The following is an 18,948-nucleotide window of genomic DNA, read 5'->3' on the forward strand; positions in this document are numbered from 1 at the left end:
TGACCCTGTAGTATTTCGCTACCGCAGGTCATGAACGCCTCTGCGTTCGCTGCCCACGCACCCCCCACGTAAAACCACAGCAGAATGAATACGCTCGTCAAAGGCCACTGGCGCTGCCCCGTCTCCTCGAACCATTCACTATAAATTGCCTTTTATTCGGAAGTGAAAACATGGGATGGAAATCACCAATTGCTTCAACGATGAACGTCATTTGGCGAGAGAAAAACGAATGAGGCGAACGTTTGGAATTAAATTTATCCTTTAGAAGAACATTGCTGACTGTGTATATTAGGGGGTGGTTTTTATTTTAATTACTTTTACATGTTACGCATACTCTAAGTACTTTGCGAATACGTCAAGAATATTCCTGCAAAATTTTAGCGCTTTATTTAACATCAACAAATTCGATACAGCCTTCGAAAGTTTCGAAAGGAATTCAACGCTTAATAATTATTTACCAATCGGTTAAAAATTATTGAATTATGGCAACGTATCAGGCTAACCACAAGCTAAGCATGATGTTCTAACCACAACTACGATCCCCAGTGAATAATATGTATTGTCACGCTGAGAAAATAGACATAAATAAGTGTAGTAGTATAATTATAATCAAGCATAGTTCATTAATATACCTTTGGATCAAAGTAAATATTATTTTATTTCTTCCACAATGTTATTTTTATTTAACGGACCTTCCTAACATTCTGCTTTGCTCTTCATTATTATTTATAAATTTTTTTACGCTATCTGTATCATACTTTCTCAAACAAATTATGAATACATATATACAGGGGCGGGAGTCAGTGAGTTTTCTCGATTATTTATCAATTTTCCTATTCGTTCTGTGTATATATACTTGAAATTACATGGAAACATTTAAATGTTTGTTTACTTTTAGTTGAAGATAACAAGGAAGGAAACGATGGAACTCGCGAAATCAATGAGTTATTTCTTCCCGCGGAACAATATTATTGTTAGAGGAAGCAGACAGTTTTCTACCAAACCTTTGTTATTTTACGACGACTATTGACTGTGTCGACGATTTTTAAGTTGCATTAAACATCGTATGTGATTGAAATTTTCTGCCACATTTATCTCAAAAGTTAAAGATGGTAGTAGGTTATTGCTTATCAGGCGTATTTAGGAAACGTTCAGAATTCTGTCTATATTGATCGCAGAGAAGACAACGGGAGTGGAAAATGCCATAAAAGTCCTGCAAGAAGGCACAAACGAGGCGTTTAACCTCTGACCGTCATCCATAACGTTTTCTTCTTCGCTATACCTGTCCAACATGATCCAAAGTCTCAAGATATATTTCCCAAGGTGTCTCGACCAACTTTCCAGGTAAAAATAACCAATTTATTTTTATAAATATCTGGAATATCGAACTCTTCCGAGAGTAGGATTAATATAAGAGAATATCAAATTTTTTTAGTAAATATAAAGCAGCAGGAAAAACAGTTCGAAGGAATATTGCAAATCATACCACAATTAAACTTTCCGAAATTACTTCAAATTATTCAAATTTTCTCTAACGTGTAATTAATTGGCCTCCTAAAGTATTAATTATGCCTCCTCGAGATCTTTCGAACTAGGTCATCCGAAAGTTTGTTCCTAAGCATAAGACTTGCCCGAAAGAGGGTTGTTTTCCAAGCAACAGGGTGTCCTGCATCACGCTCTGCTTCTGTGCGATGGACAAGCACCGAGGTTATGAAAAATTTAAGCACTGCGAACATGTAAGACCACTTCCATGGAAATATTTATGCCACTTGGTCGATAAACACGCGACCAGGAGTTGTGGGCGAAAGGGAAACGAGCATGGGAATAAATTAGGAGACGACTGACTGATGTTTCCCGATTAAAAATTAAAAGAATGTGGAATATTCTAGCAGCGCCGAGATCAAACGAGGAGGAAAAGTTAAATTTCTGATGTTCCGTTGAATTATTGAGCCTTAAAATGTTTAGTTTCTTTCAATTTTCATCAGTTTTCCTCAATTTTCTTGAGAGTCCGTCAATTTCTTTCAGTTCTTAGTTTTCATTAATTTCTCTCAATCTTCATTCAGTTTTCATTTGTTTCTCTAAGTTGACATCAGTTTTCTTTATTTGTCCACAATTTTCATAAGGGTGGTTCAGTTATTTCGTCTTATTGGAATCTAACAGCTATTTTCCGATACACCCCTTCAAACACAATGGAACTTCAACAGTTCTTCGCATTTATATCCTCGCTACAGGCCAATCATTAATTACATCTTCGAAACATCTTCTAAACCATCCACTATCGACACAAAAATGGTACATCGACCCATTCTACTGTTGCTCGCAAAAATCCCACCCCTCCAGGCAACGTCTCGCTCTAATTCCACCCATGTCGGCGCCGCGGAGCTCGGATTCCTGCGGAGAGTGAATTCGAATTCCGTTTCCCTCCCCCTCTGTCCACTTGATGCACTCGGTTTCGACGTTGAAGCCCATCCGGTGCAACAAGTCCGCCATTGTCCCGTCGGACCCGCAAAACCGCGAGCAGAAAGCTGCGCTAGAGGGTTGAACACAGAGAACGAGGAAAATGTCACCGCGACGAAACAGAATGTCTCTTTGGTTTTCTCTTTCAAGATTCTCTGTTCAGATTTTTCCTTCCTCTGTCGGAAGCTCGTTGTTCACGGAGGATGGAGTAAAATTATAGGGCTCGGCTGGGTAAGGAAATTAATTAAATTTGTGAATTGGCAAGAGTGACTGACAAGAGGGATTTTTATAATTATTTGGTATTAGATGATTCGATTATGTTAAGAGAAATCATATAGGGTTGTCTAACTGATTTTTATAATTATTTGGTATTAGATGATTCGATTATGTTAAGAGAAATCATATAGGGTTGTCTAACTGATTTTTATAATTATTTGGTATTAGATGATTCAATTATGTTAAGAGAAATCATATAGGGTTGTCTAACTGATTTTTATAATTATTTGGTATTAGATGATTCAATTATGTTAAGAGAAATCATATAGGGTCGTCTAACTGATCGGAGGGATGGTATAAGGGTCACTACCCGATCAGACAACTGTTTATTTAATAATTGGTACTTACACCGCTCCAGTCGTAGGGAAGAAAGCCCCTGTGCTCGGACCAGTTGTCGCTGTCCACGTAAAACATTCCCGCCGTCATGATAAACACCCAGACCGAGAGGTTGATGACATTCAACACGTTATTGAACATGAGGGATTTTCTGACGCCCGCGGCCATCAGCAGCATCATCAATATGGTGATGACGAACGCCAGGAAATCGGGTGGTCGGCCTGAATCAGAAAAGAAACATTTCATGCTTCAGAAAATGATGTCCTGTATACATAAACGTGTATCTGATCAGACAAGGACTATAGCGTTGTTACCTAATTAATAGAACGAAGGCAGAGTAATTGAAATAAGATCTCACGTAACAATGAAAGCGTAGGGTTCGAGACCCGACGCTAAGAATAAAGTCAAACATGTTTATTATACTAATTTTCATACGAATACAACTCCGTTACTTGTAAAGAATTTTTGTATATATCGTTAAGTACCTAATGAATATTTTATATTACTCGTTGCAACATCAAAACATTATTAACCCTTAAATGGACAATGTTGTTTTTAAACAACATACTAAACATCACAGATAAAATTGATGAATGCGCAATGTAGTTTATAAACAACACTCACATTATTGCAAAAAAAAGTATAGTAAATTCGTGTCTAGATTTTTTTACTTATTTTTCCTAGACAGTAATACATGTCTATTACACAAATACATTTTTTTTAAACGTGAAACAAAAATCGTCCATTTAAGGGTTAAATGTGAATATCAAGTAGTTAACTAAATTAAATTTGTTATTCTTCTTACATATTTCAAATTCACTCGTGTGTATTAATATCGCAGCCACCACTGAGTAATATCTTAATTTAAATTTGCACAAGATAAGTACATAAATCGAATCTGTTTTTCCCCACACCAGTTGACATAGCAGGTAGCGTAACCGATCCGTGTCGCTAAACATGAATGCCCACGAAAAGAGTCACCCGCGGCGAGCGTGTGTTAACAAAACAGAACGTTCCCTCTAATATTTGACTCTGATTTTCCTATTAAAATTCTGTCCAGTACATCAGGAAGCGGAAGCGATATAAATCATCTCCCAGCTTCTGTCTACGAATGGCATTTACATTTATTTATAATGTCGCGGGGGAACGTACATCCAGGTTCCAACATTTCTGACGCGGAATGTGGTTTCACTAACTGGGGTCGACTTCGGGTTCTGTTCCTGTTAGATTTTGGTACTTTTTGAAGAATAGTAGCTCAATGTCTGAAGTCAATGTTACACAAATTAATGCCATTGTCAATTTTCTATGGAGATATTAAATATTAGATTATATTACATTGGGAATGATAGAATGATAGATGATGGAACGATAAAATGATAAAATAGAAAATTCATAAAATGGTAAAGTGATAGAAAATGATAAAATGGTAGAATGATAGAGTTACAGGATGATAGAATGGTAGATTGATAAAACGATAATATAAAAAAACAATTTATAAGAACGATATAATTTATTACATACTTGTAGATACAGACAACTTCGTATATCCGGGTATAAATGTCTTTCGTATACACGAGCAGAAATTATTTCGCATATCAAACACAAAAACTGCATCACGTATCCTTGTAGAATCTATGTCGGTTCATAATCCTCAATAATTCAATAATAATTAGCCAAATCACCAATTCATGCACCAATGAAAAGTCTCGTGTCGAAAATTACCCACTTTACTAATCCGCCCCCGAACTTCTACATTCGGTGACATAAAATATGCACGAGAGTAAAATATGCACGAGAGTAAAATATTCAAGCGTAATCCACAAAAATAGAAAATAGACGGGGGATATCTTCTCGGCACGGAGACACGAATGAAACATAGCTCCTGCTGAACACGTTAAAATATGGGCCGAAGTTTCATCGTTCCCACGGCGGTCTTCGACGCGCGAAATAAAACGGCATAAATTTGTGCGACTCTTTCGCGACAGCCGTGGATGTCTCGTTAGTCGTCGAAAATGAAAAAAATTGGGTTTCGTTAATTAACGTTCTCGACGACCATTTTTTTTCTTTTTTTTTTTTTTAGTGGGATTGATTCTGGAGCCCGGTATCAAATTTGAACGTATCGACGATGAAAACAAAAAATGTTTCGTAAAATATTGCCACGATCGATTGGACCGTGCGTCAAAGGACGACTGTGCTCGAAACTTTCGAACGGATGGGTCCAGTCGGAACGAGTTGACACGCTTTCAGGGGCTGCGGGTACTCGCGAGGGCTGAATTTATTGGTTCGCTGATTGTGGTGAACTTCCACCAGCGAATGTGCACCACGGGTCAATAATTACAAGTTTATTTATTGTGACGCGAACGAATTAGGAGAAATAAATGGACGGGGTTTAATTAATGTAGAAATAGTTCGATATAATTTTAGCGTATCAACGGCTAAAATTTTTTTAGTATAATATCAACGAAATGGAATTGAATTAACGCAGACGTAGATTGACGGAATTTCGTTATAAAATATATAGAAACAAATCGATAGAATGTAATTAATAACAAATGTACATCGCAAGTCTTTGAATGAAATTTTATTTATTGTGAAAGTAACTGAATCGTATCTATTTTCAACATAATTATTAGTTATGATTTTAGTATGTTATTCGTTAAAATTTTGTTCTATAACGCGAACGAGATTATAGAAATAAATAAATGGAATTTAATTAATCTACAGGCACTTGACGAATGAATGTTTGAAATTAGTATCGATAAAAAAAACTGTTCTTTGAAGTACGTTTCCAATAGAACACATGATACAAGTTATTATAAGAGACAAAGTTGAAAAAGAATTCAAAGTGCAAAGGATTAATGATACGTTTCGTGGTATCGATATGTTTCCAACTAGCAGTTCCCAGGTAAATTCAACGTTTTTCTTTGTTCCCTCCTAGCGCGATTGATCGTCCACGACGTTTTATTTATTTCAACCTCCTCCACCCCGTGTCTATGATACCTCACCGAGCACGGTTTTCCGTCTATTTCCCAGATATGGATTTTACTGCATTCCATTTCACGCTCGTTTCGCTGGCTGCCGGTCGCCCGTTCACCTTTTTCAGGAACGTTCTGACGGTCTGCCAGCCGGCACAAAGTGTTTCTTAATCGGGATTTTATTACTATTTCTCCACTGCGAGATATTCATTTTTTTTTTTTTGTTTCACCGAAAAAGAAAACAGAAGATTCGACTGCTTTCGTAGCGACACGTCTTTCGAATCACGTTTAAAGCTCACGGTTAGATATTGGGATATTTTTTGAAAATGGTGGAACTTTTGATTGAAATGTTTATAGAATGTGAGATAAATTATTAATAAATGTTAGTTAAATTTATTATGTTGTAAAAGATATATGATATAAATATGGTGTATTAATAAAATTATGTGAACCATATTATAGTTTTTAAGATATTATAGAAAATACATAATATAATGGGAATATAGTGTATCGATAAAGTTAAATGTATCACATTATGATTCTCCTGTATTTTTCTATAAACTAATTCAATAGACATATATTTTAATAAATCTAATCCTATGTGACTATCATTTTTCCAATTGAAATTTTGTATACATAAATAAATATACGTATGTATATAGCCTAACAAAAATTCCCTCTAACATACATAGTGAGTTATTATCTTGATTATACATAGCAACTCTATGTTCAGTTGAGCCAGCTATCGTTCCCTAGGAGGAGAATGAATGGACTGCTAAATAATGCAATCAACTCGCCTAATTACATGGCAGTGTGTTGGTGTAGCCCAGGTGTCCTGATCCATGAGCTAAATAATTGGACCGCAAGAGTCAGGTCAGTTAGCCTGATCAATGAACTGAAAAACTAGGTCACAGTGTCAAACCAGTTGCTCTGACCTATGAGGAAAGTAACTGGTCCAACGGGTCAGACCAGTTGACCTAATGCATACGTGGAGTACAATTGCCAGAAAAATTCTGTTCTCGTGCGACACATGTTTTACTATATTTGGTTATTGTGTAAATTAATTGAATTATATTAAATGGAAAATAATTTTTATATTTATGTATCTTTGAAGTTGTATTATAAATGATCATTGATTTTCAATCAAAATTTCATGTAGGTAAACTTAAATATAGATGAGCAATTTTATAAAACGAATCTATGTAAAATGTACTATTCAAAGAATAAAATAAATTAAAAAACTCATTTTTGTTAAATCGAATTTTCACTTTGATGGAAAATTTTCTATATGTTTTTCGAAGTGTTCTGTGAGATCGACTACGAAAAAAAGTTTCGATCAAAAATGCTCATTATTAAGAATGTCACGAATTTTTAAAAATTAGACGATTCTTTGTACGATTTTTCCCCCCAAAAAGAATTGAAGGAAAATAGACTGTTTTAATAGTTTGATATTCTCGAATTGGCCTCGTCAGGATCCATCGATGCGCCGCGAAGTGAGACGTGTACGTATTACCACTCGTCAGACAGCTTTTTGGGATCGATGGGGCGATCAACCGTCCAATTGTGAAATCCATCAACGTGACCGTCGATGGTTCGACCATCGCCATGCCAGAGAAGCAACAGATGGTCGCGATGCGGCAGGAAGAGATATTAAAATGATTTTAGGAGGACCTGGAGGCGTTAAGGAGTCGAGTGGAGGACGAGGAGTTGCGAGGTAAAGGGGTTCCTCCAGGGAAATTAAGAGGAAAAGGTAACGTGGACATGGGTAGGATTGAGAAGGTGGAAATAAGGGAAGTGGACGACTTGAGAATTTCTGATGAAGTGGTGAAAGGTTGTGGACGAAGGAACGAGAGAATATTAAAATCAGGAGGGCTTAAATAAGGCTTAGAACATCAGGGACATTAAGAGGAAAAGGTAACGTGACTATCGGAAGGATTAGGAAGTTAAAAATAAGGGAACTGATGGTTCTGCCCACTTACAAGTGATGAAAGTTAAGAAAAGGACGAGAGAATACTGAAATCAAGTGGATGTATTGACTCAACTGAGGTCTAGAATCCTCTGGGTGTTGGAATTAGTGAGGCTCTAGCTCATTGAAAAGGGCTCTTAATTCTATCAGTGGAAGTCTATACAACTCTAGTCATCAACATTGTTTAGAATGATTCATTTACTACTGCTGGAGGTTAGTACAACCCTAGGAGGACTAACTTGGACTAGTGGCGCCAGTAGTAGGCGTCATGGCGCTTGTGGGGCCACAGGTAGCCGTGGCAGGTACTAGTGACGTCACAGCTAGGTATAAAGGGTACTAATGACGTCGCAAGTAGTAGTAGTAGCGCTTATAGTGGCGCCACAGTTAGTGTAAGGTCCGCACGTAACGCTACGGTGTCATTAGTTCATGTCGTGACTACTGTGACCAACTATGGCACCATTAATCGGCGCCGTGGCACCAATGGCACCATAGTTAGTGTAAGGTCCACTAGCGTTCGAGAGTTCCCAAAACTTTAAAGCCACTACTTAGTTTCAGCGTCAACTCGGTCGCTTTTTCCTATTGAAGATTAACACTTCACAAAGACTTCAACTCGCATTAGTGGTGCCACAGGTAGCCTCTCCACGTACTCGTGGCATCTCAGGTGATGTAATGTCCCCATACGAGAGTTTCCAAAGCCTTGAAGCCTACACCTTCCTAGGTCCCGGACCCTTCTGGTCCTAGTATCTGTCCCAGACTAGTATCCGTTCTGCTCCCAAGGTCAAAGCTGGTGGACCTGAGAGCCCTAGGTCCCTCTTTGAGATCCCTTTAGGTCATATACTCGAGGCTTTGTTGAACCGTAGTCTTCAGCGTTATTAAGGACGTTTGCTCTTGGGTTCTTTCTATTGGTTAAGGTACAATAGACAACTCCAGGTTATCTCAGGCGTCACTGGTCATGTGGACAGGTTAAAAAGCGTGGAAGAACGGTGCTAGGTAAACCGTTCCGGATCGATGAGGTCCACAGGTACTAGTCTTCATCCGCGCAAGCGCCCCTCTTGCACGCCCTTCAGCCTTTTGTTATCCCCTGAATCCTCCTCTTCCGCCCTTCTGCGGCTTTTTTTTTCCTCGTTCTGCTTATTTCCTCCCCTCGATCTATGGAATGTACAGGGTGTACCACAAGTCGTGGAACGAAGAAACCCAGCCGGGAATTACAGTGAAGGGAGTTGCAATGTTATCGTGTATACTTAGCGAGGGACAAAAAGAGGATAGGAAAAAAAGTTTGTAACCTCGAGTAGAACCCTTGTGGCCCCTGAAGTATGTTCAATTTTAAGATTTCTATTTCAGAAATAACTTCACCTTTAGCATTTCTAGTTTTAGACATAACTCGAACACTCATACCTCCAAAAGTCAATTTAATCTAAATTCCGATTTTCAGAAATACCCTCAGCCTTAATATTCCTGCTTTCAGAAATATTCTGAAGTTATAGCTTCCAAATTAAGTTCAATTTCGAATTTCCTACCTGCAAACATTTATAAACACCCCTTCATAGAAAGTTAGGTCTGGGTTATTATTAGTAACTATCTCGAACAGCTCCTCAACAATCATTAATAAGCAGATTTAAAACGAACAGTAATTCAATTCGACCACTTCGATTCACACTCGTACCTAACCCAACGTAACCCAGTCCACTTTGAATCAAAATAAATATACAGTGTGGGATACTTGAAACAGACCACCTGAATAATTCGCGAAAGAATTCTTAGAAAAACAAAGAGCAAATGAAAGTCTTAAAAATAAGTGAATCATTCAAGCCTCTCGCCATTTTATCGAACGTTCGAGCGAACAAAATGGCCGTCCAACGTCCTCGGTAAACTTGAGGCATTTCCTCGTCATTCCTGAGGCACCCGACAGGAACCGAGGGAAATAAGTTGGCCTCCTTTTGTCACAAAGTTTGCCCCTCGGGAACAACTGCCCTGAAAGTGCAACAAAAGTGAGGGATGCATGGCGTTTGCGAATAATGGCGGAGGAATACCAGGAAAAGTGGAAAGAGATAAAGAAGCTAGAGGATCGTTAGGATCTTAAAGGTGCAGCGACGCGACGTTGGAACGACAAAAGGTAAGACGTTAAGGAAACACTTTGTTTCGACGCTCGATAAGAATCTTTTGCCAAGGCAGTTGGAAAAATGCGCAACTTCTGGAGACGTGTCTGGCAAGATGTCGGTCCTTGCCTCTGGCGAGGTTTCTTTTCGTATCTTGTTACTTCCACGTTGAAGCTAGGTTGCGTAATTTAATTTTGCTCGAGATGTTAACATAGAAGACGTCCTTGGGCACCTTAATTCATAGACGGCTTGCGCCGATCTGTTCGAGGTATGCGTAGGCGAGGGTGAATTAATTCGATCCCTTATTGAAATTGAAGGAAATTTGAGCAAGTGTTTCCATAGATAGTTGAAGGCTAACTTTATTAACAACAATAATACTAATATTGGGATAGGTTATGGTATCGGGTTACTGGTTTTGTATGTACACTTGTCAAAGATTGATTGAATTATTCACTGGCAAGAAAAGAAATTATATCAATATTTATATCAAATTGTAACTGATTATATTATACTACACTGCAGGCATGTAGCTATGACGAATTGTGAACAAACACAAAATTTGATTTCTTTACGTTCCATTCAATTGCGGTCTATTCAAATACGTTCAATTCTAGTACATTCCATTCCATTCCATTTCATTCCATTTATTTGAATTGTATTCCACTCAAATGAATTTTGATGTCATCGTATTGCAATTGTATCGTACTGTATTGTATTGCATTCAATTATATTGCATCGTATTTAATTGATTAGTGTATTGCATTTCATTGCATTCCATTTAATTGTATTCCATTCAATGGTGTAACAGTGCATGAAACTATCTTCATTCATTCAATTCCATTGTATAGCATTGCATTGCATTGCATTGCATTGCATTGCATTTAATTACATTGCATTCGATTGTATTTCAATTCATCCGATTCCACAAACTCATTGAACTCACCCGCGTGACTTTGCATTGCATTGTAGGTGTATTATTTTCGTAACTCATTTCATTTAATTCCATTTAATTTCTTCGTATTATTCATACAATATATTACATTTCAATATTGTAATTTTGCTCGATCACTTGTTATCACTTAAATATATATTGAGTAAACTTCATGAAAAAATTCATGTTTGATTATACGCCTACAATTTAATGGTTAATTATTCTCGAAAACCCTCGATCGAGAATGCTCCATTTGCGTACAAGTTTAACCGCTTTGTCTAATTTTCCATCGGGAAATTAAGCGCCCTCAAGAACTAATACGCTACCCGTTACATAGCCCCGAGGCGTGTCTTATCAGCGTATCGCACGTTGCCGTGACTGGTTCAGGGTTCTTGCAACCCAGACGCAAGTTTCTTGTTGTTCGAGCGAAATTTCTTCAGTCTGCTCTGCTCGATAGGCGGAACTTGATAATTGCCTGGGCGGAGGCAGAGGTACGTGAATTATTTTTGCCTGGAGACGCGACCGCGAGCCTTGTTGACATTATTCCGTGACATTTCAGTGGTCCAGGGCTTCGTACTCGTTCCTCCGCGAATACCCGAGCCGGTTGCTGCTTGAATAACTTTAAATAAACGTTCATTTAGGGAAGATGTCACGGTTTAAGCGATTTCAATGAAATTTAGGGTGACATTAGATGTCAACGATTTATATTTCATATTCATTATAAGGCATTTAATGGCATTTTATATTTTAGTCATATTTCGAAGATGTCTGAGGTCTATAATAAACATGAAGGCTGCATAAATTATAAAATTGAAATTCTTGAGAATAGAGCAGACTAATATCGATGTTATCGGCTCGATTAAAGGTCATTGATAAACATGGAGAATACATAATTAAATAAAAATATTGCGTTCCATACAAAAATGATAACATTGAAATTCGTGAAAATAGAGCAGACTAATAAAAAATGTTTCTAGCTTGTCATCGATAATAATTGACATTGCTAATAAATAAATAAAGATATCCCCTGATTTCTTAAAAAAAAAAAAAAAAATGATCAATTACTCATTTGGGAGCCTAATAATACAATGAACTGGATGAATGGTGTTGACCTAACAGGACACTTTTTCCATTGAAGAGGGCCTCTGTCATGGCGTTTAATAATCGCGTTTCACCCGTTTATCGCGACCGCCAGTAAACCCGTGACACGGCTAAATGGAGAGCTTGATCCGATTCCATGGAATTAATTTAGCGGTGAACCGAGCTCTTTCCTCTTTCGCGGAAGAGCGAAAGAGGAAAGCCTCGACGCGATGGCGGATGGGGTCGCTAACATTTTTCACGAAATTTGCTGTAACTCGCTTGGACGACACGTGTAATCTCCCTTTCCCTTCCGTAGGAAGGGAAATCAATTCGACCCAACCGACGAAGGCAAATCTTCTGCCCATGTGGAATGTCGAAGGATGCCTGTCGGTTTTTTTTTGAGGGTGATCTTTTTTTAACATCTCAATTTCAGGGAATGTTCGCTCAGTAGCGTTGATAACGATCGGTAATTTGTTTGGAGTGTACTGTCTTGGGGGCTTTTTCCTCTGAGTATCGAGGAAAATATTATTCGACAAGAGATATTCGTTCTATTCGAGAATTTTAAGAGTTAGCGTTGCATTGCATTCAACTTCATCCAAACGCATCCAAATACATTGCTTTGCAGTCGATCGCATTTTCATAGCACTTCCTTCGCCTCAGTTCTGTAATAAAAATTAATCTCTTGGATTTTGACTTCTTTTTCTTTAAAATATTAACCAGTTACCCTTAACCCTATAATTATTTACACATCTACATTACACAACACATAAATAAGCAAAAAAATAGATATATAATCAAACAAATGAATAAACAACCTTGGTAGTCCCGCATTTTAATTTTTGTTAAAACAACGAAACTAGTTATTGGACAAATTGCCCAGACTGTTCAGAATTTTCCCCCAACAATGCTCCGAGGTTGCATAGCAATCTCGAAGCATGAAACTTTTAAAGGAAGAATTTCGAGATTCTGTAAGATGTGTCCGACCTCAAGGGAGGGCTGTTTACGATCCTCGTAAGGGATGAATACGGTAAAAAAGAAAAAAAAAAATACGGACAGAACTTTCTCGTCCGATATATTCCGTCCGAACCATTTTGCTTCTCTTTGTGAAAGCAACCATCCCGTGTTTTTTTTTACGAGTCGATATCCTATTCCCAGCTCCCCAAAGTACACCACTTCAAATGTTGCACATGTTTCGCCGATATTTTTTGTCAGTTACCACAATCTGCCCTTAACATTTCGATTTCTCCTCTATCGCGTTTATGTTTGGGGCATTCCACATCACTTCGACCAATTTTGTTAATTCAACCCTTTGTTTGATTCGGCTGAAATTTGTATATGCTATAGTACTTTATTAAATACCTCTCTGAGATTTTTTTCAAATTTGTTTACTAACCAGAAAAAGACTTATGAATTTTTAAAAGAAGATTTTTAAAATTTCGAAAGGAGATTTTTAAATAAAATTTTTCATAATACAAGAATGTAGAATCTCAAGTGAAAGGATTGTATGTTATTAGTTACTTTACAAAGAGAAATTTTAAACTACATAAAGGAGTCAAACGAGTTTGAAATCAGAATTTGTTCAATCCAATGAGCTTCAGATTCCATTGTTCACACAATTTAGGATTCAATTCCAGCGAAGCAACGTGAAGATAGCAATTCGTTGTTGAAGGGAGTATTTCTGTTTCATCAGATATGTTCCGTGGAGACAGAATTGCTGGCGATAGAATCGATACGTGTATCGATACCATTACTACCGTTTCCGTTAGGAATTGATACTGTCGTATGGAACCATTCCAGGGGATGTCTTCGAACAATTCGAGACATATTGAGCCATCGCGTTATCATGTATCGCCCTATCGAACGTGACATCTTTTTAATTGAAAATGAAAAAAAAAACGATCAGTGCGAATTAAACAATTAATACGAACGTAAATTATTAATAATATGTAACTTAAAGTATTTTCCGAATAAAACTCAGTGTTTGTTTATTTTTACATATTTTAATAAACATTTTTAAGGATTGAAACAGGGTTGCAATTCTTGCAGGCGTCACAGGACAAAATTTAGATCCCAGTTAATGAATAATAAATATACTGTTTCATTTAAAATTTCGAGAATAAAATATATTTTACTGGTCTGTACAAGGAGATATATTTAGCCCATGTATGTTCAGCTCAATTGTGAATTATTTAGGGGATGATAAAATATGTAGGAGGATTATTTAACCCCTATACAATTCAAAGAAACATACCACCAATTTTGTATTATATTTTTCATTACCATTTCGCTTGTGCAAATTGTTCTAAATTAAAATTGTTGAAGTACAGATATTAAGTGTTTCTTGGGTTATTCTTTTTACAGACACGAATTTATATAATCAACAATTTTGCCCTGTCTTAACGCTTCCGGATTCCAACAATTGAAACATAAAGGAAAATAGTTTACAAAGAAACAAAGTATGAACCACAGAATAGTTTTTATCATTACCCTAACATGTACCAAAAATAATGCTTCTCCTTCGGTGAACTAATCCCTAGTGGAATCACATCACACCTGGTCAGACAACAGCGGAAACGTTTTCGCGAGGGCAATAAATCCTCGTCAGGTCAGTTAGGCGCAGTACAATGATCGTGATGTCAGCATGAATGCATAACAGCACAGGTGCTTTATTTTTAGTATAATTATGTCACGGTAGAATGATCTGTTGCTCCGTCGTATGACGTAGTTAGACGAAACCGACGCGTGATCAATATCCCAGCAAGTAGAATAGTACCTTACACGGTCAGACGGCCGAGTAGAATCAACTGTCCATGATCGATACCACTGGAAATAGAACGACGTTCTACTCCTTCGTTACCTATGCCAGTAACAGATGTAGAAACAAGTGACGGACTAATTTTTTCCATGCATGGGGAACCTTGTTTATATTATAAACGATTCCGACGACATGGTCTGGTGACGTTTGAATAGCTTGTGTCGAGAGACAAGACAGGACCGGTGGGGAGAAATTTAAAATTTAAAAGAGAAATTTAAAATTGTGTTTAGAGAAATTGCAGTCAATTGCGTTACGACTCATCCAACTGCATTGCACTGTATTGCATTGCACTGTATTGCATTGCACTGTATTGCATTGCATTGCATTACTTCCAACTGCATCGAACTGCACTAGGTCTAGAAGCACCTTCTACCGTTTCTAGGCTCCTTCTGTCACCAGGCCCAACAGCGCCCTTCACCAGACCCCAACAGAGCACCCTCAAATCTCCTCAGCCCCCCTCCACCCTCAAGAAGGCACCGATGCCCCCTTTGGGGACCTGTGCTCCACTCAGCTACTGAACTAGAAAAACTTCGATATGTTCGCCGTATCTGACAAGGGACATAAAGCCATCCATCATCGGGCTGTTAGAAGTGCAAAAACATTTCTACCATCTGTCTGACGCACGCGAAACCCGCCTTAATTTTCTCCTCGTGTGTCTAACGGCCATGGCGTTCAACCGGGGGCAGAAATAAACTTCAGAATGCTCTCTCTTTCATATCGCTGCACTCGACCCGGGGATGCAAATTTTTCTACTCGACTGCTCCTCCTCCTCCTCCTCCTCCTCTTCCCCCCCCCTCTTCCTATTTTTTTATCAACTAACGACCCGCACCGCTCGTTACGGTCGACGATGGTACCAATTCAAAGGAAAACTCATTAATGCCGTTTTGTATCAATTAGTAATATATTCAAGCATTGTATTCAGGTATTCAAACAGATGTAGACTTCGAGAGTTGGTATTTATGCGAATTTATTTTTCCATGGTTTCGTAACGAAGATACGGATTTTATTTTCGTCGTATTTAAATGGTCCAGGGATGTACTTGTTTAATACGTAAGAGATTTGTTTGGAGTGAGTGTTACGGGGTAAACAGAAAGCCTTGCACCCCCTCTATTTTTTATTTTAGTAGAATTCTATTTTGTTATTTAAATGGCTCTTATAAAACCGAACGAGAATTGCTCGGATCGTTTTTTAAAGTTATGCATAGTTGGATACTATGCATAAAATAGTTACACATACTATTGGAGTTTTACTCTTTTTGGGGCTGGACAAATGAAGAAGTTATGGCGATTACTCCAACAACCAAGGAAATTTAAAACTCATCTTTCAGGAATAAATGAAAATTAAAGATACTACAACCTCGCACAAGTTCGTCAACCGATTATTTTGTATTCTCTTTAAAAGTTATTCGAACTGCAAGAATTCTCTCGAATCTAGTTGAAAATAGATTCGAGAGACTCAACGATTCCCGAAATGATTGATGTGGCGGAAGAAGTTGAGTAACATCTCACCAAAAATGGTTCCGACGCTGCTGGCTATCGCGCCGGAAACGGCGCCATCGGAAAGGGCGTCCAGGCAGGCGCTAAGGGCGCAGGCACACGCGCTCGTACCTATAAGGTACTCCAGCACCATGTTCCATCCAATAATGAATGCTATTAACTCGCCTACTGTCACGTAACTGTACACGTAAGCGCTGCCTGATGTGTGGGGCACCCGCACCCCGAACTCGGCGTAACACGCTCCTGGAAACAGAAAAGAACAAATTACACGTTAAAACATTTAAATATCGTGTCGCTGGAGTTAAATCATGGCTGCCGCGTTTCGCGAATAACTTCCACGCCAATTTCGTTGCTTGTCACGCCCCTGGGTCGGGCTGGTTGCATAATACAGGCGCTTTCGGAGAGTATGCAAAACTTTTCACGCAATCAGCCCTGGCGCTATTTATATTTTAATTTATCAATCAAATTACGCTGGTACCCTTTTGCTAGAGGTTCTTTAATATATAATATATGTTGATAATTAAATCAACGAATATTGATAAACAAATTGATATCAATCACCCTACGTTACATTAGCAACGTTCGCTGCAATTATTACAAACAATTAATCGATCCTTCGTTAAAAAAAAAAAAACTGGCGCAGACAAATTAATTTTTTTATTCTAAAATGGAGTCGCCAATCGCTATAAAAATTCCCTAGGCCCAACGTGACGTCATCGACCCAAGAGAAAAAAGAATACTAGCCACACGACGAGCGATTTCCGTTGTCCCGCAAGCATTCCACTATCTGATTCCCCTCCGGCGTCGACCCAGGGCGCATTCCAACCCTCTATTATTTACCAGAAGCTCGTTGGAAAGGGGATGGAGGGAGGATCACGGGACAACAAAAGGATCGACAGGAGGAAATTCGATAGCAGCGAGATTGCAACACGCTCCGCTTTCCATCCGCTCTTGCATCGACCAGATCCGGTTCCCAGCAATATACCTGTCCAGTAAGCGCGTATCGGAGCGTCTTACAAGACGTTTCGCGGCCATTGGCTCGCTACGTGTCGCACAGCAGCCCCCCCAACACCACCGCCACCCGCCAGTAAATTTAATCCGACGTTATTTTCCACTCGAGCGTCGTAGAACGCCGCCGCGACGACGCATCCTCCTTTCGTCCGGACGTCTGGGAAAAGTGGAAAGGAAGATGCATGGTCAGACGTGCACCGCCAGGCGGATAATCATGGTACAGGCGCGTGACTCGGCCGCCACTGAAGCGTCGCGGTCAATTGTTCGGAAGAATCGAAATTAAAAAGGACACGGAACCTTTGTTTAATTATATTACTTAAGGTCGACAGAAGAAGAAAAACCAATGTGCAAAAATTGCAACTCCGATATAAACATGAAAAACAAATAAGAAAATTGAATCGACCAAAAACTATCCAACAACAACTTCACGATTTCAAATTGCGAAGCGAAATTGTGAATTCTGTTAAAATGCGCGATCTTAACAAGCAATTCGAGAGAAAGAAGAGATCCGAAGTCAATACGTCGATCTTAAAATGATTCAACCTTAAAATGGTTCGAATCCGACACGTTTAAATTCTAAAAAGCTTCAATGTCGATGTACGTCAATCTTAAAATGCTTCAAATACGTGTTTATATCCTAAAGCTTCGATGTCGATATATATCAATCTTAAAATGCTTCAAATACGTGTTTAAATCCTAAAGCTTCGATGTCGATATATATCGATCTTAAAATAATTAAATCCCAAGAAGCTTGAATTCTGAAATTCTTCGATAATTAAAAACTTCACTCCGAAAATGCTCTGTAAAAATAAAATAAATCTAATACTAAAGATCCAAATATAATCTAATACCTAATGATCCAAAATTCGAATGTTGACGTGTTCAAAAGTAATACATTCAAATTATTCCCCTTCGACTATTTTTATAATGCGAAACTTTTTTAGTAGCTAGAAATGAAATATAACAACAATAATGGTTGCTCGCAATGCTCGCGAGGGCTTTAATCAAAAGTTTCTTCGATTCAATTCCCACGCCTCTGGACCTGTGACCCCGGGGAACCATGAAAGCAGTCGTTTATAAACAACATTCCTACAACGTTGGCAGATATAAAAGCACAGAACGCGACCGTGTGTATTAATATTAGCCAGGAGACTATTACAAAGGCCAGGACAACTTCTCAATCCTGGAACACTTCAACATCGATTGTTAAATCTAACCAATTGTTAAATGTAATATGTTAAATCCGAACGAATTTATTCCGAAAGAATTTCAATGGAGAAATTCTTGAATGTCCAATGTTGAATAGTGAACAATTGACTGAAATATGTAGAATATTAGGTACATGTTGTAGTGAATTTCTTGAATTACTTGAAATTTTGTACACGTTTACATACAATGGTACCTTTTTATTATTCTTATGTATACATGTATACATCCAAACTTATAGATTCAAATTTATTCCCACGAAAAATTCTTGCACTGTTTGAATATTCCAATTTTAATTAAAGT

At 38.2% G+C, this 18,948-nt stretch overlaps 1 protein-coding gene across 10 annotated transcripts in view; it reads right to left on the reverse strand.

Annotated features, from left to right (window-relative positions):
* LOC128877084 (cationic amino acid transporter 2) overlaps nt 1–18,948 on the reverse strand; it is a 54,532-nt gene that overhangs the window by 11,426 nt on the left and 24,158 nt on the right. For all 10 annotated transcript variants that reach the window (XM_054124075.1, XM_054124072.1, XM_054124073.1 and 7 more), the window contains 2 exons: nt 16,441–16,671; nt 3,082–3,290 (listed from right to left, as the gene is read on the reverse strand). In XM_054124075.1, coding sequence (XP_053980050.1) covers nt 3,082–3,290; nt 16,441–16,671 — 440 coding nt within the window. The remainder of the gene's footprint in view (nt 1–3,081; nt 3,291–16,440; nt 16,672–18,948) is intronic.

Source organism: Hylaeus volcanicus, chromosome 5 (assembly GCF_026283585.1).
Source record: "Hylaeus volcanicus isolate JK05 chromosome 5, UHH_iyHylVolc1.0_haploid, whole genome shotgun sequence".
Taxonomy (NCBI): domain Eukaryota; kingdom Metazoa; phylum Arthropoda; class Insecta; order Hymenoptera; family Colletidae; genus Hylaeus; species Hylaeus volcanicus.